Source organism: Anser anser (genome assembly GCF_964211835.1).
Source record: "Anser anser genome assembly, chromosome: 27".
Taxonomy (NCBI): Eukaryota; Metazoa; Chordata; class Aves; order Anseriformes; family Anatidae; genus Anser; species Anser anser.
The window spans coordinates 4,896,449-4,921,128 of record NC_139748.1 but is presented as its reverse complement, the minus strand read 5'-3'; the positions used below and the strand labels follow the sequence as shown (position 1 = coordinate 4,921,128).

The following is a 24,680-nucleotide window of genomic DNA, read 5'->3' as shown; positions in this document are numbered from 1 at the left end:
TGCTTTGTTGCTCCAGCCCTCATTCTCTAAATTACGGTAGAAGCTGTCTGGGTACTGAGGAGCAAGAGAACACCTTCAGCCAGCAGAATTAGCTGTGTTGTTGTCAGCAGCTGTGGTGGAGGTGGCCCAGGAAGCAGTGGTAGCACTGACTGAGGCTACTTGGGCTTCAGGTTGCCTGGATATTAATGTTCAAGGTATGAGTGCCTGCGTGGAGACTGATTTACCTTGCAACTCTCTGCCTGTCTTGAGGGGAATGACATTGTTCTTGGGCAAACAGAAGATGAGCCTGCAGAGACACAAGTATTTGCTGCCTTGGGTTTGAAATGAATCCCTTCTGGAAAAGACATCTACAGAGTGGCGCTGTCACCGGTCCCTGTACAATGCCTCGAATCCTCTCTGTGTCATAAAACAGAATCACAGAAGGGAAGGGACTCCTAGAGGTCTCTACTCCAAGCCCTAGGTTTTTTTAGAGATTAAGGTAATTCTGGCACGCTAGAGCTCTGACAACAGGCAGAAAAAAAATGGCAGAAGTTTTACACGGTCACAGCTCCCTGCACCATTACCAGCTGCTTATTGTGGTAATCCCAGTCACTGGGACACCCTGCAGACCTGGCCACCACTCCTGTGGACAACCTGGCCATCCCTTACAACCTTGGTCATTCCCCTTACTACTGGGGAATAACGAGTGCTCCCCAGTGCTGAAACAGCCACTGAGACTGGGAAGGGACTGTGAAACCTGCCCACCACAGCAAGATCAGTTTCCAGAAAGGTTTTTCCTGTTTCTGTTGCAGTTGAGGAAGAAAGCCTGTGGAGATAAGATAATGACAAAAGAAGTAGTGGAGACAACAATGGGAACACCCTCCATGGGCCTTAAATCACCAGGGAGACTTCAGCCCATCTGACTTACGGCCGAGTGGGTTGTCCTCAGCTCACCCTCAGCGCGCAGGAAAGCCAAATGATACTGCTCTGGGAGATCAGACTGCTAACAAAACATCAAGGGAGAGATGTTATCTTAGCCCTCAGGAGAAACTTCCTGGTGTTTTGACTGCTGTCCAGGTGGTGATAACTGAGTACAATTTATTTGGGCCAAAATCCCTCTTTCCATTCTAACAATGTTTTGTTTGCTCTGTCCTGCATGACAGGCCCACCGATGCTCTGGAAATGATGACCCCCAACACATACGCAGAGTTCCTAGTACTGTGCAATGACAACAAGTTTCATCAGCTCAAATAAATATCCCTGCCTTCTCGGTGACAGTCCCTCATACTTCAGATGTCTCACTTTCCCCACCTGCCGTCATTTGAAACCTATAAATAGGACCAACTGGGAGAGAAACAGAGGATGCACGCTGCCACCCACAACAAGTCTGCTAGGCCAGGGCAGGCCTTTGGAGGGAGCTAGCTGTAGATAAACAACACAGCACCAGAAAGTCGAGGCCAGGCTCTGCAAGGCCGGGGCAGTCTGGCAGGTCACTCGTCAGTCCAGATGCAGCCTGATGTTCCTCCATCCCTCCTAAGTAAGTCCAGAGGCCGAATCTTGCTCTGCATTACGCTTTTTCACTGATCCCAGAAGAGCCATGGAGGGAAATACAATTTTTGGCCTACTCCTACCGCCCATGGGACCATTTGTTTCACAGAGACAGAAGCCCAGAACAATCCAGAGCACACCCCAGTGATGTGGAGCAGTCAGTGGTGCTGTGTCACATTTGCACAGGCCACTCCTATCAGAAAACACTGCCTTGGAACCTACTTGGAAAAATCCTTGACCAAGCAGAAAGCGACCACAGCAGCAGCAGTGCAGAGCTGCTTCTTCGCCCGGGCCCTTTTGTGCTCCCCTCCAAGCAGGAGAGGCACTCTGTGGCTCCTTGACAAGTACGGAATAACCTGCCTTCCCATCAGTGTCCAGTGGCTGGTAAAAGCTGTTAATTGCCTCGTATAGTCTTCTGTCAGCAACATTATCCCCTCCTGTCCTGCTGAGACTGGGATAAGGGATTGTCCTGTTCTGCGGCTGCAATGGGACGTGGAGAGGGGGAAAGTGAAATGTAATATGAGAAATAATATCTATGGCAGCAAGCAAGGCTAACCCAAAAGGCGTAACGAAGCAGGATTCCAGAGAGGGAGGAATGCTGGGGGAGGAACAGTATGGAGCCCTCTTGACAAAGATCCAGGACGAGCTTAAAAGGGCCCAAGAAATTATTTTTTAAATCCTATTTTTAATACAACCAATATAAGTGATGAGAGCACTGCCTGCCACGCTATCTGATTACCTCCAAAATTAGCAACAAAAAGATTAATTTAGACAGGATGGAATATTTTCTAGCAAAAGTGTCACTGCCTTCTGGGGAGCAGCCTGACCCAAAAAAATCACGTACAGGGAAATCCCACGCTACAGGCAATCCCTCACGGATAGGAGTCACCCAGAAGAACAGCTGGAAATACAGCACTTTGGGTTAATTTCAGCACAGCCGGGCTGACTGGCAATGACATAATGCGACTAATGTGTCACTACAATTGATCATAACTATATGTACTTCTCTACAGCTGGTACCAAAGCTGCAGAAACAGCAGCGGATTAGGTCTACTCTCCAGCCTCGAGGGAGTCAGCAGCTCCCCCCACTTTAGTATCATCTGCAAACTTCCTTAGTATGCAATCGAGTCCTGCATGCAGACCATTTTTGAAAACGTTGGAGAGAACTAGCCCCGGAATGAAGCCCTGGGGAGCCCCACAGGTCACCAGCCTGATGTAACCCCACTTACTGTAACCCCTTGAGCCCAATCCATCAGCCAACTGTTCACCCATCACATTACGTTTTTGTCTAGCTGCATGCTGGACATTTCGTCCGGGATACTGTGAGGAACAGTATTGAAAGCTTTGCTTCAAAAATCCAGAAAGATTACATCAGCCGGCTTCCTCCTTGGTGAACTAGATGGGTAACCTTGCCATAAAGGATAGTTTTTAAGTTAGTTAAACAGGACTTTCATGTCACGAACCCATGCTAGCTATGACCGATGATTTATGCTGAAATGTTCCAGTGTTTTGTGCCATTCCACCAAAAATCTTGGTGGAGAACAGAGTGCCAACTGCAATGTTCTTCCAGTGCTCCACTTCTATTCTCTGCCAAGTCAGGAGGGGACTTACGGAGAAGCCTCCATGGTGCAGCGATGGGTGCAAAGCAAACACCGAAGGACTGTCCCTGGAGGCTGAAAGCTGCTCCGTCCCGTAAGTGTGATCTCTCATATTCGGCCTAATTTTATTCATTCCTGTCCTTCTCCAGATCACGCACACGTTAGTGTGAGGAGAGCAAGAAGGCTGCCACTGACAGTTCACAGACACCTTTACACCCAAACGTGCTGTAAGTGCCACCTCTGCAGGCTGTGCTCTACGCTGGTGGCTTAGAAGATGAGAAGTAGCTGTATCCTTGTGGGTCCCTTCCAGCTCGGGATATTCTACGATTCTGTGTCTGGCTGTGCAAGGTCTCCACCTGCCCAGCTCCATAGGAGCGCATTCCCCCACCCATCCGATGAGGCTACCTCTCAGGTTTCTCCGTGGCTCACAATACAGCTGTATCACCACAGAGGCTCCCCCAGTCTGCAGGCAGTGCAGCAGCTCATGACAAGTAGTTCTGGCCAGTTCTCTGCCCTCTAACCTCTGTTCTCTACTTGGGAAAGCATGCTGAGCTCAAGCAGAGGGAAGCGGTGTGCACCAGTGTCTAGAGCATTGCCCTGGGCTGTAGCAGCTCTCTTTTAGCCTCAGCACTGCAAGAGGCTTGGTTGAACTCGGACAAGTGTTCTCTTCTCTGCCGTCCTGTTTGTAGGCTGTGGATATTTAGGCTGGAAATGCTTTCCAATCTAGGGGGAGAAGCAGCCTACAAAACAGATAAACACAACTAAGGAGCCAAAATTCAGGACAAAAGCCATACCAGGGGTGTTCCCCCCTTGCTAGCCCAGAGACACGCAGCCACCATGCTACGAGTCTCCTCGCCATCACACTTCAAGGTGTGAGTGAGCAATTGCTCCACAGCTGGTGGCCATGAGACCCAACACCAAATTCCACAGTCCGGGTTTATCCTTTCATGGCTGTTACACTAATGGTTGTTCTCTGCCCCGTGCTCATCTCATGGGAGGTCATGCCTGACAGAGGGACCTTCACAACGCCAGCCTCTCTCTGCATGACTGAAAGAGACGTCCTGACACTGGATCTCCTGGGTTATCAGAGTCCTGCATGCTGGGAAAGCCACATCTTCTGTCAACCCCTACGCACAGACCAGCTGCTCCCGCCTGTGATTGACAATATTTGTTCATTAACAGATGCTCAGAAGTCTCTAAGAAGTTTCTACATGTGGTTTTGAGATCACCAGGTCTTTCATGCTGAGTTCTTAACACACCGTCACAAGAAGTTCTGCTGACTCACACGAGAGGTTCTCCAGTCATCCTCACAGAAACCCTATAGCACTACTGTGTACTGTTTGATTGGGAAAACTGAGGCATGTCACCAAAATGAACGTTCTTGGAGTTGCAAAGGAGTTAACAGCAAAAAGAGAAAAAAGAATTGCCGTTCCTCGGTCTAACGAAGCACTCAGAGCAAGAAAGAGAGTTCAAGGAAGCCGGCCTAGTGCCCAAGCACCCTTGCATCTCTTTTGTCAGTTTACAATTATGAAAGCATTTTTAGAACAAATTTCATTTTGTGCTTAACACAAAGACACAATCATTTTATTGCAGATCAAGTGTCTTCCCCCTGAATTACAGGATGTTTTTTGTAATGGTAGGATATATCTCCAGGATATTTACAAGTAAATCTGTTGGTTTACAATCTAAATTAAATTGCCCTTTAGATATCTGGCACCTGATGTGACTCCATCATCATTCCGGAAAAGGGTTTACAGTGCAGTCACTAACACCCATTTCCAGAAAGAGCAAGGACAAACTGCTATAGTGTGTCCTCAGCTGCAGGCCATGTTAACAAAAATGCCACCTGTCTTTTCAAAGCTGACACCACGAATACCAGTAAGGACTAATTACATCAGTAAGGGGAGTGCTCAGGGTATTGGAGGTCAAGTCTGATGCATTCCCCTTCTTTTACATATCTGTTGCTTTGTTTCGTCTGATCTCTGATTCTCTCTTCCTCAGTGCCAGATAAACTGTGTTTGGCCTCTGGTCCCAGGACACCACCTATGGAAAGCTCCTCTGAGCCACCTCTCACCTGTCTGCTGCTTAAGTGTCAGGCAGAAATTGGGAATGTACAGCCCCGCAGTCATTGCTAATCCCACACTTTCCCAATTACAGTGAAGCCTCTTGCCAGACCACTGTACAAGTCACAGACCTCTGCAGTTTCAGTGGCTAACGTCAACCCACGTTACTCAGAATTCATGGTGAGCTCTCTCGGAGTTCAGGACCCACCACTGTCCTGCATTCAACACACTGAGAAATCAATGAAACGTGACTGCAGCTGTCGGCTCTGTATAGCGCTGTACTTATGAATGAGGACAAGGCTAAGCACAGCGGGTTGGGAGACATAAAGCAGCAAATCCTGCTGCCCACAGCCAAATGCTCTCTTTTTCTTCTGCTGCTGGGCCTTAAACACAGCGACAGGGATGACATACAGAAGAGAACTGAGCCCGCTGTGTCTGAGCTCCCTGAGGCAGACAAGAAGGCTGCAGGAGGAAAGTCAGCAAGGAAAGGAACAGGAAAGAGTCTCCTGGATGCATGTGTTTGAGAACCCTTCTGTCACTACAAAGGAAACATCTCCCTTGCACCACGGAATACAAGCCCAGGCACACAGAGGAAACCAGCCTCCTGAACAAGGGACCTGAAACTGAAATAAATGTAACTTTCAAACTCATCTTGTGTTTGGTGGGCCCATCTTTGAGGCACTCCCTAGCAGGAGGTACACAGGCACTCACCTGAAAAACTGGTCCCTGCATTCGGTGTCTCAGCTGCCTGGGTCATTTCTTTACTTTCTGCAGCAGGACTGCTCAGCATCTTGTCACGAGGTTACGCTGCTTTCTTCAAGTGTCTGTCCAGCTTACTCCAGCCCCACGAGAAGCACTGATACATATCTTTATGCTGCAGAAGAACAAAGAGTAGATTGCTGTGAAAACAGAGATGTCCGAAGATAAAAATACGTCCTTATCAATTTCGCTGGGAAAGTCAGTAACATGAAAGCCCTGTGGTCATCTGGCCTTTAAGCCTGTAAAAACTCAACTATTTCACAACGCTGGCAGCATCCTGCAGCCAGGCCTAAGGTTCTGCTCAGAAGCGGGAGCACTGAGTTAGCACCACAGGGATTTTTCCGTTTGGCAGCACTGGAGTAGGGGAAAGAATTAGAAGTACCTTGTGCATCTAATACCCAGGCTTATTCTCACGGGGTATTTACTTGGATCAGTCCAGCTGACACAGGCCATGATCCTATAACGTGTGCAGGGAACGCGGCCGTGCCAAGGGCAGCATCTTGCACATTATAGCCATGGGGTGAAAATATGCTTTTAGATCAGTAATTCCCATACCTGGGTGAATAGTGGGATATTTTCAGGGCTGGGCAAAGCCACCCATAAGCCCCACGCAGCACCAAAGCCCAAGTTATTTGCAAACCCCAAGCTCGGTTTGCCACAGAAAAGGGGGCACAACCAAGAGCCCCCGGCAGCCAGGTCTCTGAAACATCCCCTTTGAACAACCACAAGGCCCCGTGGTCTTTGGGAACGAGGAACATCCTCCTTAGCATAACGAAGGCGCAAAAACAGGTCTGTGGTTTAAATGCAGGAGGTTTAATCGGGATTAAACCCAATTCACTGGGCTGTGGGACTGCAGACCTCGAGGACCCTAAACATAACTTACACCGCTACAGCGGTCAAATCCAGATGCTAGGGCCCTGCTACAACCCGGCTTTTCACATTTCTGAGCAACATTTTGGTGTGAATAGAGCAAAGGCAGAAAACATGCAGAGAACGCCCCACACCCCCTCACCCAGCCCCGCTCCCCCCGGCTCTGAGGGCCCGGCGGCAGAGCGGCTGATCCCCCTCAGGCCCCGGCGGGCCGGCCTGCTTTCTGACTGGCCGCGCGGGCTGCCCGTCACGCTGCAACCAATGGGCGCGCACGGACGGGGACGGGGGCGGGGCTTTCGAGGGCGGGGGACGCCGGCGTCGTGCGCCAGGTAGGGGCCGGCAGCGGCACCGGGGGGGGGGCGGCTGAGGGGGGGGAGGCTGGGCCCGTCCCGGCCCCGGCCCCGTGAGGGGCCCCGGCGGGGCTGCCATGTCCGGGAGCCCCGCGGCCGCTCGCCCCCTTTAGCGGCGGTGGGGACCCGCAGCCGGGGCCGAGCGGCCGGGGCAGGGAGCTGAGGGGAGCCCCGGGCACGGGGAGCTGGGCGGGACGGGGTGGGGTCGGGTCTGAGGGGCTCTGGTGAGGGGGGGAGGTCGCGGTGGTGGTGAGGAGATGTGGTGGTGGTGGTGAGGAGCTGCTGCGCTGCTGCGCCGCTCAATCACCATCACAGCCTTCAGCCGCATCTCTTCCCCACCGCTGTTGGCGTTGCTGTGGGGTGTTGGTCTGGGCTTGGGTGCTTTTGGCACTGGGAACACAGGGGAGCGGAAAACAAGATGTTTTGTAGAGTCGTAGGATGGGTTGGGTTGGAAGGAACCTCAGGTCATCCGGTTCCAGCCCCCTGCCGTGGGCAGGGACGCCACCCACTAGATCAGGCTGCCCAGGGCCTCGTCCAACCTGGTGCTGAACACCTGCAGGGATGGGGCATCCACAGCCCCTCTGGGCAACCTGTGCCCGTGCCTCACCACCCTGCATGAAGAGTTTCCTCCTGACCTCTAATCAAAATCTCCCCTCTTTTAGTTTAAAACCATTCCCCCTCATCCTGTCATTATCAGACTGAGTTGCTCTCTTTTTTATTTTTTTTTATAAGTCCCCTTCAAGTACCGAAATGTTGCAATGAGGTCACCCCAGAGCCTTCTTTTCTGTAGGCCGAACAGCCCCAGCTCTCTCAGCCTTTCTGTGTAAGAGAGGTGCTCCTACCCTTGTTCATCTTTGTGGCCCTCCTCTGGACCCATTCTAACCCCCACATCCTTCTTGTGCTGGGGGCCCCAGACATGGATGCAGGGCTAAAAGTGGGGCCTCACCAGGGCAGAGCAGAGGGGGACCATCCCCTCCCTCCCCTGCTCCTCTGGTGATGCAGCCCAGGATTGTGTTGGCCTTCTGGGCTGCAAGCTCGCTGCTGGCTCACGTCGAGCTTTTTGCCCACCAGAACCCCAAGTCCTTCTCCCCAGGGCTGCTCTCAGTGAGTTCTTCTCCCAGCCTGTCCTCATGTCCAGGATTGCTCCAGCCCAGGTGCAGCACCTCGCACCTGGACTTGTTGAACCTCATTAGGTTCATGTGGGCCCACTTCTCCGGCCTGCCCAGGTCCCTTTGGATGGCATCCCTTCCTTCTGGTGTATCGACTGCACCGCTCAGCTTGGTGTCATCTGCAAACTTGCTGAGGGTGTGCTCGATCCCACCATGTCACTGATAAAGATACTAAACAGTACCAATCCCAGGACAGACCCCTCAGGACATCACTCATCACTGGCCTCCACCTGGCTGTAGAACCATTGACCATCCCTCTGGGTGCGACCTTCAAGCCAACTCCTTATCCACTGCCTGTGCGTTTCCTTCTTGCACCGCAGTCTGACCAGGAGGTCCTTGCTCAGCCATCCCAGCTGCCTGCCCTCCTTGCCCGCTTTTTTACGCATACACCTTTATGGCAGGTGTGCCTGTGCCCCTTTGAACGTGTTCCATCAGTCTGGGGAATAACCATGTGTGACTTGTCCCCAGTGCTTTACAGTTCATGATGGCTAGACTCGGTGTCTAGGCTTCCTTCCAAGTTTTTATTTTGTTCCTGGTAAACATCGTGTAATAAATCACATGTTTTCCCCTGCTTGTATTAAAAATAACGGTTTGGGGTTGTTCCGATGATGTGAACTTAAATGAGCAGGCTCCATTGTTGCGTTACAAATCCAAATGGGTAGCAGTTCAAAAACACGGGAGTACAACGGGGAATGTAAACTGCAACCCAAGGCAGTCGTACCTCAGCCGGTGTTTTTGATGAAGAGCTTAAAAATGGGATGTCTCCAAAGGGCCGTGGTTTGAGGAGGTTTACGCTAAGTGGATTGCAAAGGGTTAACAAATCCTGTGATAAACTCACAAGATTGGAATGTGTTTTGATGGCTTTTGGCAGATCAGCTTGTTAGTGGCTGGTGTTTTGTTTAGATAAAGACGAGAGGAACTTGGTGTTCATAATCCGTAAAATCTAATGGGAACTAGGTACCTTAATTTTTAGAGTATTGGAATAAGATAAAGCAAACGGTGATGCAATACTACAGAGATGAAAATACTAATAATGGACTTGTGTCCGTTGTGTTAGCTCACAAAATATAAGTACGTGGAGTTAGGTGTGGGATTAACGTGTGCCAAATGGAGCTGATTAATGGACGTGTAAGTTACCTTCCCTGATGAAAACTGCTGAAGTGGCTTTTCAGAGCCCTCCCCAAGGCGATACCACGAGGCCTGCAGCGCCTCTCGCCTCCAGGCACGCCGGTGTTGCAAATGTGAATGCCAGCCTTGGCATCCCTCAGAGGCTAACTTTGCTTTTTGCAGCAATGAACTCACGCTCCTCTGGATTTGTGCAAACACACACCTCTAGAAAAACGTTATCTATGCCTTTGTAGCGTGACTTAACAACTTGAAATAATTCCAAACAAAAATAAAATAGGACTTTACTTCCCTGAGGTAAAGGAACTTCTGGCATGGCTTGCAAGAGAGGAAAATACGTTAACCCATGCAGAGGCAAAACGTTGGCATCGGAAGGTGAATGATTTACACTTATTGGGCAGTTCAGCAGTGAGGCCCCAGTGCAGTTCTTTAGCTTACCCTTGGTCTGTGGGTGATACAGGAGGTTATGTGCAGTTGTGGGGGTGAAATTGTCAGGAATTCAGCAATATTTTGTTGCAGAAGGTAGTTTGGGTGCATGGCAATAGGTGGTGGAAGCTCTTTAGATACAAAGATAAACTTCTACTTCCTGGTTAAAACAGAGTTAAGTGGGTGAAAAGAGAAGGCTCAAACTAACTCATTCTGGCTGCATTGAATGCCAAGATCCCTTATCCTGAATGTGAATTGTTATTTCCTCAGGTTTCCACAATGTTTGCCCAGTGCACCTGGAAATGTGCAAGCTCCGTGCTGCTGATTGCACTGCTGAGCTGCGTCCCTTCTCCTCCAGCGCAAGCCAGCAAGGTGAGTGAACAGCTTCTGACATAAACACGGAGTGTAGTACAACAGGCACAAAAATGGAAGAGAAACAACTGTTTTTTTAGGAAAATTTGCAAAGGTAAGAAGTGCTGTAACAGGTCAGTGCCTATGTATGCATTTGTCGTGTCCATTCACAGCTTTAGATATTACGGTGGCCTCTGCCCTGCTTTATATCATGTTATGGAATTTTTCCTTTTGAAAATTTGTTTGAAGACCACCTGGTCTCGGGAGCAGGGGTGCTCAAGACGTTTTAAGATTTCAAAGTTACTGATGCGAAAGAAGCAGAGCAGAAGTAAGGGATGTGGCATGAAGTCATCTCTCTTAGAGAATGTTCCGTCTCTTCCCGCAGCCCAGAACTGTTCCCATATGTTCACTCACTAATGCTGTCTCCTCGTGCTTCTGCAGAGCTCGGAGGACATCCGCTGCAAGTGCATCTGTCCCCCGTACCGGAACATCAGTGGGCACATCTACAACAAGAACGTGTCGCAGAAGGACTGGTGAGTTGCATGTTGAAGCCTGAGGGGTTGTTCCGTGAAACACTCTGGAGTTTCCAGCCAGTGCTGAGGGAGAAATTTGCTGCCTGTGCGTTTGTGGAGGAAGCTGTTTCAGTAGGTGACGCTCAGCCCAGGCGAGGGGCATGTTTTGAACAGAGATTCAGGAATGTGGGAGGCATGATTTCTTAGGCCATGCCTCTCAGCAGATGGAGGTTATACCCTCATGTCCCTTTCACCTGGACTTCAGCCCTGCAGAAGGTGCTGTGGCAATCCGTAGGCAAACCTTGGACTAGCTGAGCTGTGAGGGAACTCCAGTCAGCGTTATCAGCCAGATGGGAAAGCTGGGACAAAGTGACCCCAGTATCCTTCCGCAGAGCACTGGTTTCACCTTGTCCTGTTGCTGGTTTCGGCTTCCTTGTGTTGCAGCAACTGCCTACATGTTGTGGAGCCCATGCCGGTGCCCGGGAACGATGTGGAGGCGTACTGCCTGCTGTGTGAATGCAAGTACGAGGAGCGCAGCACCACCACCATCAAGGTAACTGCGTCTGCTCCCTGTGACACCACGCCGTCCCGGGCACAGCCGGGTGGGTGCTGGAGGGGAGCCCAGCAAGGGACGACAAAGCTGCCACAGCTGACACACCGTGGTAGCGCCAGGGGCACCATGTCTGAGTCGGGAACGCTCCTGGCAGTAAGGAGGAGGCAAATGGGAGCCCAGTCTCCTTGTGAGGATGTGCCAGCACAGCTCTGACTGGGTGCCCATCCTGTTGGTCTCCTTTCACGTGCAGCGTGTGTGTAATTGATGCAACGCAGGGAGATCAGCATGGGTTGTATGTTTCTGGATCGTCACCCTTCCTGCAAGAAGCGCGCGGGACGTTCTAGTGAGCAAAGCGAGAATGAGGGAAGAGATCAGACATCCGAGGTAGCTGTGAAGGGAGGTTCCTGGTCTCTGTGGTGCTTCTTATCTGTACTGCTGATCCCTTTTCACTGCGCTGTCCTTAACTGCAGGTGATCATCATCATTTACTTGTCCGTGGTTGGGGCGCTGCTGCTGTACATGGCTTTCCTTGTGCTGGTGGACCCTCTGATCCGGAAGCCAGATGCTTACACCCAGCCCCTGCACAACGAGGAGGAGAATGAGGTGAGGCTGTGCTGGTGGCTGCACTCATGGTGGAGACGGGGTGGTGGGATGGAAGAAGAGAACGGCAGGCAGGGAGACAGCCTGACCTCATGCTTGCTCCCCCTGGTCCCGTGTGGGATCAGCCCTAGCAGCTGCAATGAGCTCAGTCACTGTTTGAAGGAAGCTGCAGTGTTTGAAGATGCTCTGCTCTCCCAGTCTGTGAAAAAAACACTGGATCATGCTGTCGTGTTTATACTCATAACAAAGTATAAACTATCTGGTCAAGTTGTTTGCTACTCTGATGTGAGGAGTAGCTGCTCTGAAGTGCACAGTTTATCCATTGCCTTCCCCTGCTGAAAAAAAGGAGGTCCTGCAGGAGAAGATAAATTGTATCCTAAAAGTATGCTTTTGCTCCGCTGCTCCAAAGGAATAATTCATATTTAGATCTAGGTGTATGCTGTAGATGCCTGATATCTGGGGAGCTTTATCTTACTCCAGCACTCTGGACTGTAAACTCCTTGGGACAGGTTTTAGGATTGCCTTGGTGTTTTTGTGCCACGATGGATGCTTATCCAGGGGGCCTTCTGACATTGCTGCAGCTTAAACATGGATGTTTGGAGCAGCCTGAACAGCAGGGCTGGACACGAGTCCCACAGAACAAACTGAGAAACACATCAGCAGCTACTGCGCAAGCTAGCACGCCAAGCACAACAGCAAGTATTGTCCCCGTTTCAGAGGGGTGACAGCTTTTGCAGCGTGGCTCCCTGCAGGCCCTGGCAGTGGATTCCCAGCAGAGGTTTAGGCTTGGGGCAGTTCTCTCCTGAGGACTTTTCTTGGGGGATTGCTGTGGGAGCCAGCTTTCCAGCTGGAGGGCTGGCATTGAGGAACTCTGAAAATTAAGTTCTTCATCAGGACAACTCAAGCCCCAGATTGCTTTTTGATAGAAATTTCTCCCAGAGCCAAGCTGCCACTTGCATTTGCCTGGGGCTTGCCTTGCTTTGACCTTTTTCACCATTTCTTTCCATTGTAGGACACTCGCTCCTTGGCCGCAGCCCCTACCCCATCCGGGGCCAGAGCCAACACGGTGCTGGAGAGGGTGGAGGGAGCCCAGCAGCGCTGGAAGCGCCAGGTGCAGGAGCAGAGGAAGACGGTTTTCGACCGCCACAAGATGCTGAGCTAGAGGAGCAGCTGTGCGGCACCACTTCCTGAGAGGCAGGGCAGCTCAGCTGGTAGAGATGGACAGCGAGCCACCCTTCAGGACAGCCGCGGTGCTGGACTGAGAGCTCTAACCCTCTCCGATTTACCCTCTTTTTAGAGACGAGCAGGCCAAAGTGCTTGTCCCTGGTTTTGTCCCCTTGCCCTTTACATAAGGAGCCCCAGAGGCTCCTTAACCTTAGCTCAGCTGAGACCTGCGCTGCCTGCTGGCCCGTGGCTGCATGAAAACGGCCGTGCGCAGCGCTGCCGCTCCACTTCACGCGCTGGCCTGTGCGGGGGCTGCAGCTCCAGCCACAGCCTCCATCAGCCCACACCCCGCGTTAGAGACCAGGGGTCTCGTGGAGTGCTGGGAGCTGGCTTAGTGTTCCTGGGATACTAATGGGATCATTTATGTGGAAGAAATTACGCGGTGCTGCTCCAGGATAAAGAAGCCACCTCCCTCTCTAGTTTGCACTGCTGATAGTTGGGTGTTGTGGTGCTGAGACGCGTGTGTTGCGCTGGGAGGACGAGGAGGGGGTCCCTGCCAGTCCTCAGCTGCTGCTTGCACTTACTCTGGTGTAACCTGAGTGGATTTCCACTCTGTTCAGTGGAGTTTCTCCAGGCTTACACCAGCATAACTGAGATTGCAGCTTGTTTCTGTGCAGAAAAAAAACTGATTAGTACATTAACAAGTAAAAGACCACCAGGTAAAAATGCCGATTTATCTTTGTTTTCCTCCTTTAGCAGTGGATAAAAATACACTGGGGAGAAAGTTTTTTGATTGGACCCACATTTGTAATCCTTGGTACTCACACAGCGCATCAGGGGCATTTGTGTCCAAGAGAATCAGGGCAAAGGCTTTACTGGAGCTCTGCCTGCCTGGGTCTCGTGCCCCTGGCCAGGTCACACGTGTGCTCCTCAAAATTCTCAGAGACCTCTGAGTACTGCTGCTGGAGGAGGAAAATGAGGTGATTCTGCAGCGTGTATCCCAGTGAGAACATGTACAACGTCAGGAAGGTGCTGAAGTTTATCATGTAGCATCTCTACATTAAACGCGGAAAAAGACCTATTCCATTGCTGGCTTTTTTCAGGGAGAAGCTACAGCAGCCCCGCTGATGCAGGACCTCGAGGCTGCGGTTACAGCACTCGGCTGCTTTGTGGTGTGGGAGGGCTGGGCTGGGCTCGAGCGGCTCCTGGAACTGATTCGCGCCGGGCTGTGCTTGCAGCCGGGCTCTCGAGCAGTTTACGTTTCCTCCATGTTCACTGAAAACTGAGCAATTGCTGCTAAAAACCTAACTGGGAGAGGTGCTGGTCATCGCCCTGCACACTAGGGCCAGCAGCTTTTGATCCAGCCAGACAAATCCCAACAGGAGCTTTCTGGGGGCTCTGCTCCAGCAGCCTACGTGTACCCCAGCTACCCTTTAGCACCATGCTCGCCTAAAACGTACGCAGGGCTTCGGATTATACTGAGGTCAGATTTTCTGTTACCTTTTTCCCCCTGTCCTTCCCTCTGGGGGTGAATCCCTCACGGACACAGCGCGTTGTCCCTGGCAGCTGTGCTGTGGGGAGAGGGAAGAGCTGCCTGAGGGGCCCGAGCACAAGCTGAGAGGTGGGAGCTGCCCTGGGTGGCGTGCAAGGACTGCGCCGGTCCGATGGGTCCATCTGGTGGCCGGTGCCCCTCCGAGGCAGCACAGATCAGCGATCCCCAGTGGCAGGGGTCCTGCTGCCAGCACCCAGACTCCCGGGTCCCTGCTCCTGGGGTTCGGGGGGCAGCAGCACCCCCACACCTTCCCTTGCCCTCTGGCCTTGGAACAGATTGGAAACGGGATAAGAGGAAAACAGCTGCAGGTTAGAAATCAGGAAGCGGTGGGTTAGACAGCTGAGATGGGGACGGTGTGATAGAGAGAGGCTGCAAAAAATGCCGCTGCCTGGCTAATTAGTCTCTTGGTTGATTAATTAGCTGATTAGCCCTGTCCCTTGCACCATCCTGCCCAGGAGGAAACGCTTCCTACTTCCCACCCAGGGAAGCCCTGCGGCCACCGTGTCCCTCACACAGCACCGCTCTGCCTGCCCTGTGGGCACCCAGGCCCCATACAGCGTTAGAGGGCTCTGGGATCCCGGGGGGAAGTTTGGGTTGGGGGGGGCCCCACGGAAAAGGAGGTGCCACGAAGGACACCAGGCGGCAAAGGAAGCAGGGCCCTGCTCTAAGCGGGGAAGCTGGTACCTCTGTCTGGGCACGGAGACCACGCAGATCTAGACGTGGATCACTCTCCCCCCACAAATAGGGGCTGCAGCCCCACAGCAGAACCCAACCACCCGGGGCTGGGCACTGCCTGCTGCAGCATCCCCCAGGCCAGCACGGTGGTCCCCGGGCAGACCCCATCCACCTCTTCTCTGCCCTGCCATCCCTCTGGAGACAGCAGGCAGGACCGGCAGGATTGAATAATTTAATTCCCCATCCGAAAAGGGGCTGAGAAAAATAAAGCTCCTCGTAGCGCAAAATCCGATCGCCTCAGCGCCCCGCGGTCAGGTGTCCGCCGCGGTCCAGATGTCGATGCTCTGGATGATGAGCCACTCGCTCTGGCCCTTGGTTACCCGGATCCGCACGCACTCCACGGGGCTGGGCACTCCCTTCTCCAGCCCCCGCCGCTCAAAGAGCCCCTTCTCGAAGGTGCCCACGGTGATGTAGGCAGAGCAGTCCCGGCCGTCGGCCCGTCGCCCCCGGCCCAGCTCCAGCACCCCTGCGCGCAAGAAGTCCCCCTGGCGCTCACTGGAGCCCGTTCGCACCCGCACACGGGTGATGCGGGCCGGCTGTTGGAAGACGATGCAGAAGACGCTGCCGTCTCCCGGGCTTTTCCCCCAAAAGTAACCCCCTGCTGCGCTGTAAGCCTTGAGGGGCTCGTAGTTCTCGAAGACGGCCATGCTGGTGAACAAGGCTGCAGGCGGGTTGTCTGGGAGGTCCATGGCATCGGCCTCGAACTCGTCGTCCTCCAGCCGGTTGACGGTGCCCTGGAAGGAGGAGTAGAGGCCCATGTGCTGGAAGAGGGAGGGCTTGAAGCGGATGACGTCCTTCTGGGTGAGCAGGAGGCGGAAATGGACCAGCAGCCAGTCACAGGGCATCTCCTGGTAGAAGAGGAGGAGGAAGCGAGCCAGGCGAGGAAGGTCACTGGAGCGGTAGAGCTTACCGATGTAGCCCAGCTTGGAGAACTCGAGGGTGGCCCAGTTCGTGCCTTCCTGGGAGGCCACCGCCTTGCGGATGGCCGTGAAGAAGGACTTGGCAGACCACACGTCATCCTCAATCATCAAGTAGTAGGAGGACAGGTTGGCGGCGAAGGCCAGAAGGAAGGCGTAATCCACATTCTGCTTCGACCTGAACTTCACCCGCTCCTCCGGGTCGTTGTAGTTTCTCTTGAGGCCCTCCAGGGTGGGGTAAAACTCCTGGGGAGCGTGGATCAGCAGGAGCCGGCCCAGGAGGATGTGGTGAGCAAACTTGCGGGTGATGTCGGCGGCCACCCGGGCATTCCAGCCAGGGTCCTTGTCAGCCAGGTGCACCACCACCACCATCTCCTGCAGCTCCTCCTTTGTTGACTGCTTGAAGAGGGACATGAGCGTGGCCGGGAGGTAGTAGCCGCGTGGCCGCCGCACCGACGCCAGCCCCACCGCCAAGAACTCTGCAAGGCAAAGGAAAGGCATCAGCAGGCTGAGGGGGAGACCCAGGATGCACCACGGGGAGATTTTTCCGACAAGAAGGGGGCTCCAAAAAGCTCTCCACATAGCCAACCCACACAGTTAGTCCTATTTATGGCCTCATGTCCAAGGCCTTCAGGGTCCTTCTTCGAGTTGAAGCCACCAGCACCTCAGGAGATACCAAAAACTGTACCAACGGGCAGGGAGAGGACAGGATGAGAAGTCAGGGGCTCCACCAAAGAGGAAAGATTTAGGAAAAAAAAAAAAACACACCTTAAAAACCCAAAACATGGGGAAGGAAGTGCAGATACAGTCTGCGGGGCTGGGATGGCTTCATGGTGCAGCTACGTGTCCTGGGAGCAACGTCTCTACCCCATTCTGAACCTCATGAAGATGCAACCACACTGCGATGAGGCAATTTTGTGCCTTTCCCAATGACAAGTTGTGGTTTTTGTTCAGATTTGCCGCAACTTCTCTCATTCCTGGTCTGTACAGCACAGTGCATGCGTCTGCCCAGAGAAATCGTGGGCGCCTCGTGCTTGGAGGTGTTCAAGGCCAAGTTGGATGGGGCTTTGCCCACCTGATCCAGTGGGAGGTGTCCCCACCCATGGCAGGGGGTGGAATTAGCTGATCTTTAAGGTCCCTTCCAACCCAAACCGTTCTGTGATTCCATGTTGGGTCACTGGTTTTGGCATGAATGTGCACGGGGCTGCCCTAAGCTCCTTCCCAGGGCACATGATTTGCTTTTTGTGTACCTGTCCGAGAGCTCGATGCGCATCTCCCACCCGGGGGCTGCCCCAGTCACCCAGCCCCACCAGCTCCACCTCCTCCTGGGAGAGATGCGCAAAGCCAGAGCCCTGCCCAACCCGGGGTCCCAGAGCCACTCACTTTTGCGGGGCGACAGAGAGCCAGCGAGGAGGTGGTAGGAGACGTTGTGGGGCGCAGAGAGGTTGTCCAGGTCCTGGAGGATGTGCAGGGCCCCTTCTGGCTTTAGCATCTGCAGGGCACTGTCTGGGGGTAGGTCCGTAAACTCCACCTGGATGGGAGCCGCAGGCGGCCAGCTCAGAGCCCGGGGTGCTGACGGACGCGTGCACGCGAGGTGGGGGGAGCAAAGGGCAAGGGAGAGCCCCCATCCGCCCTCCCAAATCCTCCTCTGGGGGAGCCCCAAGCACACAGAGCAACACCAGGGAGGGCAGAAGGCAGAGCTGGGGGCTGGGGCTGACACGGGACAAGGGAGGGAGCAGAACCTGCCACGAGGATCCGTACGGGTCAGGGAGGCAGGGGCTGTGCACTGGAGGACATCCCAGTGCCCCCTCCAGGGGGGTGGCACCGGTGCAGGACTCACCTCGGGGGGCTCCTGCCAGCCGTCCCTGTGCAGGAGGAGGAAGAGGAGGAGGACGACGAAGGCTGCGAGCGCAGCCGTGAGGGAGCGCTTCGGGGAGCATCTCATAGCACCGGGCCAGCCCGCTGAGGCCTGCGGGAGGAAGAGGCAGATCAGAGCACGGCGCGACCCGAGGGTAGGCACCCTCCTGCCCGTCCAGCACCGCAGGGACAAGGCAATGCCCCCAGCCCCTGCTCCTGCCCCTCCGACCCGTGCCACCACCGCCGATCCCAGGCAGCTGCCAGCGGCCACGCTCACCCCTGCCCAGCCACGTCCCTTGCTCAGAATGACAAGAAAGCTGTCCCTGGGGGGGGGGGGAAGTCACCTTCAAGGAGCCAACATTGCCCTTAAGATATTTTCCCTCGCAGCAGAGGCGTGGCAGGAGACTAAAAGGCTCCTGTGTTTATCTGGGGTTTTTCCATTATAAATGCGACCGGGGCTGCCCTGGAAAAGGGGAAACCGGAGAGCAGGCGAGCGCCCAGCCCTGCGGGGCAGACGCAGCGTGCGCATCCAAAGCGCTCACAGTGCGCCCGCTTGTCTGGGTGAAAGCGCCTTTCAACACAGACCCGCGGAGGAAAAGCCCTCCCAGGCAGCGCAGGAAAAAGCCGGGAGCTGCCGGGCTTCACCCAGGACTTCTCTAAAACTGCATCAGCTCCCGGGGGAAGTCGAAGCCTTGCTCAAAGCGTGGACGGGGAAACGGATCGCCTCTGAAGCAGGGGGACAGGGCGCTTCGCCCAGCCCTGCCGGGGATGCTCCCAGCACGCCCACGCTCCCCAGACCGCAGCGGCTGGCGCAGGACTTCTGTTCCCGCAGCCCTGCCCTGGAGCAGGTGCTGGGCCCCGATTATTTGGAGGGGAAAAAAAATGGTTTCAGCCCCCAAAATCCTTTGGTGGGGGGTGTTAACATCCTAATGGGTCAGTGCACAGCACGGCCCCCCCGCCGCAGCAGCCAGTCCTTGCCGACCTCACCTGGGAACACCACTCCTTACTCAGAGATAAGCAATTACAACACACCGAGCTGCTCCTTGAACCTGCCCTGCTTCCTAGGGGGGGGGACCGCGGCTGCTCCCGCTGGGCTGTGGAAGCTCGGCCTCTTCCTTGCTTCAAGGTTTCGTGCCAAGCGGAGCCTCCGAAGGGTGCAGGAGCCTCCGAAGGGTGCTCGCCCCCCAGGCTCCTCGGCCGGGCCCTTGGGAGCTCGGCCTTCGAGCTGACGCAGCTGGGATCAGCTGAGGCGTCACGTTATTGGGGTCAGCCTCGTTTTCTCACCCCTTTCGGCTCCCCCCCTGTAGGGCTGGCTGACCGCAGCGTTAACGAGCCCCGTCCCGGCCAAGGGGAGCAGAGGAGCCGCTTCACCTGCCTGGAACCCAGCGGGTCTCAGGGAAGGGGACAAAGGAGACGCCGCGATGGCTGCGCTCTGATTATCGCCGGTTCTTCAAAGCTCTCAGAGCTCTTTGAAACCTCTTCCAAGGCCCAGGGTGCAGCACAGCGGGATTTGGGGTGCTCCCTGCCCTGGGCCAGCCCTGCAGCCAGCTCTTCCCCATGCCCCCTGGGCTTCTCCTTCCCCTGCGGGATTTGGAAGCTCAGCACCGAAGCCAGGGGACGAGCTGGGAACGCCGAGGCTCGGCACCCGACCCTGCACGGGGCTGCTCCCGTTGATGCTCCGTGAGGCCAAAGGGGTTTCTGGCTGCCAGCGGCGGGTCCTGGGTGGAAAACATGGCGCTGCCGGGCAGCCCCAGAGCCTCCCGAGCACGGCTTGGTTTGGTGGGGAGCAGGGAGAGGGGAGCCCACAGGGAACGGGTCCCTGTGGTCGGTCCCCTGGTCACACACTCCTGGAGCCTCCGGCATCGCCCCGCTCTGCAGGCTTAGCCGAGGACAGAAGGCAACGAATGAATGATTTTTAGCTCCCTGATTTAGTTCTCGTTTTTTCCTCCAGCAGCCCGGTGAGATCAGCACAAGCAGGGACAACACCGCGGTGCCATGGGCACGTCGCGGCTCCTCCGCTTTGTCAGGAGACTCGCGGCCAAGCGGGCTCCACGACAGCAGCGGCCTTGACTCCGTCCCTCAGCGGAGAGGAAGAAGGAGGAGGAAACGCGCGGCCTCGCTCCACAAAGGCTGCGAGCAGAGGCCGGATGCTCCCGGCTGCGGCACTGGGAGAGGTCGGGCTGCTTGCAGGGAATGGCAGCAGCCGGGGCTTGCAGCTGCCCCGCGGCGCTGGGGAAACTGAGGCAGGGCAAAGGGCTGCGTCGCCCGGCGGGGTGAGGGCCGGGTGCCCGAGGCAGGGCTCAGCACGCCCCTCGCCGCTGCCTGGCGGGGTCCCCAGGGCGGATTCGGGCAGGGTTTAACCCAGCGCCAGGAACCGCTGCTCACACGAGCGGAGGAAGTGACAAACCGGGGCAGCACCGAGCCCCGCGAGGGCAAACCCCAGCTGCTCGGGGCTGCGTGGGACGGGGCGCTGCTGGTCCTGGGAACCAGCTGAGGGCCCTGCCCTGTGCTCCACGGGGCTCCCTGCTCAGAGGTCAGCCCAGCGGGAGGAAGGAGGGGAAAAGACACGTTTCTCCACCCCAGAACTCCTGGAGCCAAAGCTTTAGATTGACACAGGACTCCTACCCCCCTGCAGCAAGAGGGGTCCCCGAGGGTAGCTTGATAAGGGGACACCCAGGTCTGACCTGGCCCCTGCAGCCAACAGCACGGGGGAGCCCCAGCGCCCTGCCCTCGTGCCCGGGCACCCCTTTCCCATGCAGCCCCATCCCACGGCCCCGAGGACGACGGCTCGCACCCCAGCACCGCTCCGGACGATCCCACAGGGACGGCACAGACTTACGGGGCGCGCGGGGACCTGGGGTGTGGGTGCGGGCTCGCCGTCCGCAGCTTCTCTGGCCGGGATCTGGTTTCTCGCTCTGCAAAGCCCCACCCCAGCCCTCACCTGCCTCCAGCAGAGGAGGAGCGTCCGCGGGCGGCCTCAGCCTCGTGCTAGCGAGAGCTCAGCGAACCAGCCAGGCTGGGCGAAGGGCCCCCAGCCCTGCTGTGGGGTCAGGGCAGCCCCAGCCTCCCCCGGGACCGGGCATCCTACGGTGGCAGCGCTTGTAGCCCGTGCAGCCACCCGCTCCATCATCGGCCCCACAGCCACAGGTGGGAACAGCCCCCCCAAGGCTCTCGCACCCCAAACTCCTTTGGGAATCCACTGCTTGGGTCCCGCCGCGGGGAAATCACACCGTGCCTTGACAGAGCCATCGTGCCTTGCTGCTCCTGCTCCTTTTCCTTGTGCTGTGACAGCAGGAGCCCAGCTCCTCCGCCCGCCAACCCGCCATCCGTCCCCACATCGCCCCTGAGCCGTGCAGGACACACGGCAGCCCTCATGGCCACGGTGCCCAGCGCCGATCACCTGCAGCACCCCCAGCCCAGAGCTGCGTCCTGACCCCCTGACACGGCGACGCGCCGGTGGCCCTGCATCTCTCCCGCTCCATTCATCCGAAGCACAATCCCATTTCCCTCATCCCCTCGCTGGCCAGGACCTCTCCTACCTTCAGACCGGCCCTGGCTTCTCAGAGCCGGGCCGTTCCCGTGCTGGAAGGCCCAGGGGAGCTGCAGCGGGGCCGGCAGCGAGTTGCTGCTCAGCCGCAAACTGAAGGAGGCGGCGGGGCCGTTCTTGTCACGGCCCCGAGCCCAGCGCAGGAAGAAACCGGGGCTTGGTGCTTCCTGCCCCAGCGGGAGGAAGCGGGGCCCCGGACCCAGCCCCGGGCTTGCACCTGGCACAGCCCCAGTGCCAGGTCCCCTCGCTCGCAGCCCGGCCCCATCCTTGTCCTTGCACTCGGTGGGGAATCCCAAAGGCTGCTTGGGGTGCTGCAGAAGGGGGCCACGGCATCCGGGCACAACCAGCATGGGGCTGGGCTCTCCCACCTTTCGCCTACTGAATTACTGGGGGCACAGAGCTGGACCAGTGGCAAGGAAAACCCAGGCCAGGCACAAGGGGATGGCCACCAACCCCGCAGCACCCAGCCTGATGCTCGACCCTGGCAAGGCGAGGGGCAGGGCGAGGCTGTGGTGGTGGCCGAGCCTCCCCGACCTCCTCCGTGTGGAAACCCGAGCGCCGTGCCGGATCAGCTTACAGCCCTTCATTATTGAGGAGCCCGAGCGGAACAAAGCGGAGGTAAAACAGGGCCCCATGCACCAGGGAGAGCATCGGGGCTCCAGACATTGCAGTACAGGCCCATGCTGACCACCAGGGGATGTTATCCTCACCCCAAGCTTCTCCCCGGAGCCCCAGCAGGGACCAGTTTTGTCACAGCATCACTCGCAGCTGGTGACCCAGGCGAGAGGCAGAGGGTTGAGCACAAAGCTTTCGGTGAGCTCAAGTGGAAGGAGCTCGCCCCACTCGTGTCCCACCCTGGTGAGAGCACGGAGTTCCTGCAAGGGCTGCGTGTGGGGGGCAAGGGCCGGAAAACACCGTGCTCAGGGCTGAGGTCTGGCCAGGAGCCCCTCGCCTCGCCAAGGAAGCTGCACGAGGGGTTCCCGGGTAGGGGAGCTTTGTGCCCTGCAGCTCCACGCGTGGGCGGGCAGAGCACAGCCTCGCAGCACCCCTGCTGCCTCACCACCCCCCACAGACTACAGGGCAGCTCTTTCCGTGAGGGTTCTCTGTCCACATTTCCATATCCAAATCTCAAACCACAAGCCTGCTGGGCACAGGAAGCACCCTGCCCTCCTGCCGTGCCCCCAGCCACCCCTTCCGGCCACAAGGCCAGCTGCCCCGGGGAGAGCTACGGCACTGAGAGCCATTTGTGGTCCGGACCACGTCCTGCTGGAGGAGTTTCTCTAGCAGAGGAACTACACCGCATGACTACCAGGGGCTGGTCGCTGTGTTCAGCGATCCCTAGCCCCACCACAAAGACGACTCTGATACTCACACGCCGTCCTGAATCAGCTTCCTTCCGCACGGGTGCTTCACATGCACGTACTGCACAACGCTTACATGGAAAATCCCCCCGCAGCAGCAGCCCCAGCACTTAAAAGCCGCCCTTTGCCAAAGGCAACTACAGGGCAGACCAAGCTCCACTGTCATGGGAACCCGCTTTGTTATCTCAGCTGTAACACTTCTCTTGCACTGTAACTCACCTGTCAGTTCCAACATACTTGTTCAGCAGCAGAGACAAGGGAAACTGAGGCAGTTTTCCCAAATGCGTTTGTTTGAAGTCAACATCACAGAGCTCTAACAGATCCAAGACCGGGGTAGATGTCCTTGGCGGTGATTTACGTTGTGGCAGAAGCACATGCGAGAAACTCCTGCCAGGCAGCTACCCAGGGACTGCAGGTTATTTGCATATTAAATGAAGAACTCCCTCTCCTTCCAGTCACCCTCTGTTTTCCAGGAGCTTCACCGAACAGAATACACGGCCAACAGACAAGAAATGCTTTGTTACCCCTGCTTGAGGCAGGATCTGATGTCAGACAGGACTGATAAGCTCAGTCACCGGTGGACAACAGAACTCAGTACGGGGTTACTACCTCCGCCGTCACTCACCCGCGCTCCAGCACCTCCTCTGCCTGCTGCCACTCCTCCAGGAGACCCACGTCTGTCAGCAGCAAGATGCTCACCCACGGAATTTCCTGCCCAATTCACTCTGGACACGACAGGCTGCTCCTCACAGGCCCAGCCTCAGCACCCCACACCCTCCTCAAACAAGATCTTTCCTCTCCGGTGACCCTTGAGCCGAGGGAACAGCACAGAGCTGCACCAGGGGAGGGTCAGGCTGGACGTTAGGCAAAGGTTCTTCACCAAGAGGGCAGTCGGGCACTGGAACAGGCTCCCTAGGGTGACAGTCATGGCACTGAGCCTGCCGGAGTTCAAAAAGTGTTTAGACAACGCTCTCAGACACAGGGTCTGATTTTTGGTCCTGTGTGGAGCTAGGAGTTGGACTCGATGATCCTTGTGGGTCCCTTCCAATTCGGGATATTCTACCATTCTAACAAGCACCCCAGAGCCACAGCGGCTGCAGAAAGTTTCAGGGCTTCTTCTTTCTCACGGCAATTAATTTGTTTAGTCAAGAACTAAATCGCTGACTGCTTCTGGGCTTTCCAGTGTCAACAGGCCAACACTGCTCCACTGCTCTGACAAAAAACAGACTCAAGTCCTCCACAGCTGCTCAAGTTACGTTAGTTTATCCCCTGCATCTCCTCTCCCTCCATCTTCTCTGAAAAGTACCTGAAGAAGTACCTCTGAGAAGTTTTAGAAGTTTAGATCTTCTTTTCAAAGGGGAACATCGCTGTGAGAACTTGGAATATCTTTACACTCAGGAAAGACCTTTGCCTTACAAATCCTCTTTGAAATAACGCCTTTGTTTGATCATGTATGCTGGTTCTCAAACATCTGTTGGACTGTGAATCAGCATTATTGTTGATCATTGCTGCTTTGCTTACTGCTTTCAGACACTGAAATATCACACTGCATTTGAATGCAATCATGTGGCAGTAAAAAAAAAAACCCCATGCATCTCATTTGTCAATTGTTTCTGGTCACATTAAAGCTCAAAAGCAAGACTTC

The 24,680-nt window shown here is 55.5% G+C and overlaps 3 protein-coding genes across 8 annotated transcripts in view; 1 reads left to right on the top strand and 2 right to left on the bottom strand.

Annotated features, from left to right (window-relative positions):
* Positions 1–7,117, bottom strand: part of IGFN1 (immunoglobulin like and fibronectin type III domain containing 1) — a 60,869-nt gene extending 53,752 nt beyond the window's left edge. The window contains exons 1-2 of one of the 2 annotated variants that reach the window (XM_083812937.1): positions 6,503–7,117; positions 5,900–6,062 (exon numbers count right to left, since the gene is read on the bottom strand). The gene's annotated coding sequence lies outside the window, so the exon portion shown is untranslated. The remainder of the gene's footprint in view (positions 1–5,899; positions 6,063–6,502) is intronic. The other variant, XM_083812936.1, reaches the window with a different exon arrangement.
* On the top strand, positions 7,106–14,147 carry TMEM9 (transmembrane protein 9). Its single transcript, XM_083812955.1, has 6 exons — positions 7,106–7,146; positions 10,158–10,259; positions 10,680–10,771; positions 11,195–11,303; positions 11,774–11,905; positions 12,915–14,147. Exons 2-6 carry the CDS (start codon positions 10,167–10,169, stop codon positions 13,062–13,064), a joined length of 576 nt encoding a protein of 191 aa, XP_083669081.1. The 5' UTR covers positions 7,106–7,146; positions 10,158–10,166; the 3' UTR covers positions 13,065–14,147.
* Positions 14,094–24,571, bottom strand: LOC310887234 (alpha-1,6-mannosyl-glycoprotein 4-beta-N-acetylglucosaminyltransferase-like). Of its 5 annotated transcripts, XM_083812948.1 has the most exons (5): positions 23,661–24,571; positions 23,255–23,511; positions 18,111–18,239; positions 17,654–17,801; positions 14,094–16,749 (listed from the first exon to the last, which is right to left on the bottom strand). In XM_083812948.1, the coding sequence occupies exons 3-5, from the start codon at positions 18,213–18,215 to the stop codon at positions 15,605–15,607; spliced, it is 1,398 nt and encodes a 465-aa protein (XP_083669074.1). In that variant the 5' UTR covers positions 18,216–18,239; positions 23,255–23,511; positions 23,661–24,571; the 3' UTR covers positions 14,094–15,604. The 5 variants fall into 5 exon arrangements, with proteins under 5 accessions (XP_083669074.1, XP_083669072.1, XP_083669073.1 ...); XM_083812946.1 differs by having other exon boundaries at positions 23,255–24,571; XM_083812947.1 differs by lacking the exon at positions 23,255–23,511.
* Between the last annotated feature and the right edge of the window lie 109 nt (positions 24,572–24,680).

What these genes read in the sequence shown, in the direction of transcription:
- TMEM9 (XM_083812955.1), top strand. Translation starts at nt 10,167, where the DNA reads ATGTTTGCCCAGTGCACCTGGAAATGTGCAAGCTCCGTGCTGCTGATT. An exon ending in AACGTGTCGCAGAAGGACTG is followed by an intron (nt 10,772 to 11,194) that starts GTGAGTTGCATG and finishes CTTGTGTTGCAG; the next exon opens with CAACTGCCTACATGTTGTGG. An exon ending in GCAGCACCACCACCATCAAG is followed by an intron (nt 11,304 to 11,773) that starts GTAACTGCGTCT and finishes CCTTAACTGCAG; the next exon opens with GTGATCATCATCATTTACTT.
- LOC310887234 (XM_083812946.1), bottom strand. Translation starts at nt 18,215, where the DNA reads ATGAGATGCTCCCCGAAGCGCTCCCTCACGGCTGCGCTCGCAGCCTTC. An exon ending in GCTGGCAGGAGCCCCCCGAG is followed by an intron (nt 17,802 to 18,110) that starts GTGAGTCCTGCA and finishes GCTCCCATCCAG; the next exon opens with GTGGAGTTTACGGACCTACC. An exon ending in CTCTCTGTCGCCCCGCAAAA is followed by an intron (nt 16,750 to 17,653) that starts GTGAGTGGCTCT and finishes TTTGCCTTGCAG; the next exon opens with AGTTCTTGGCGGTGGGGCTG.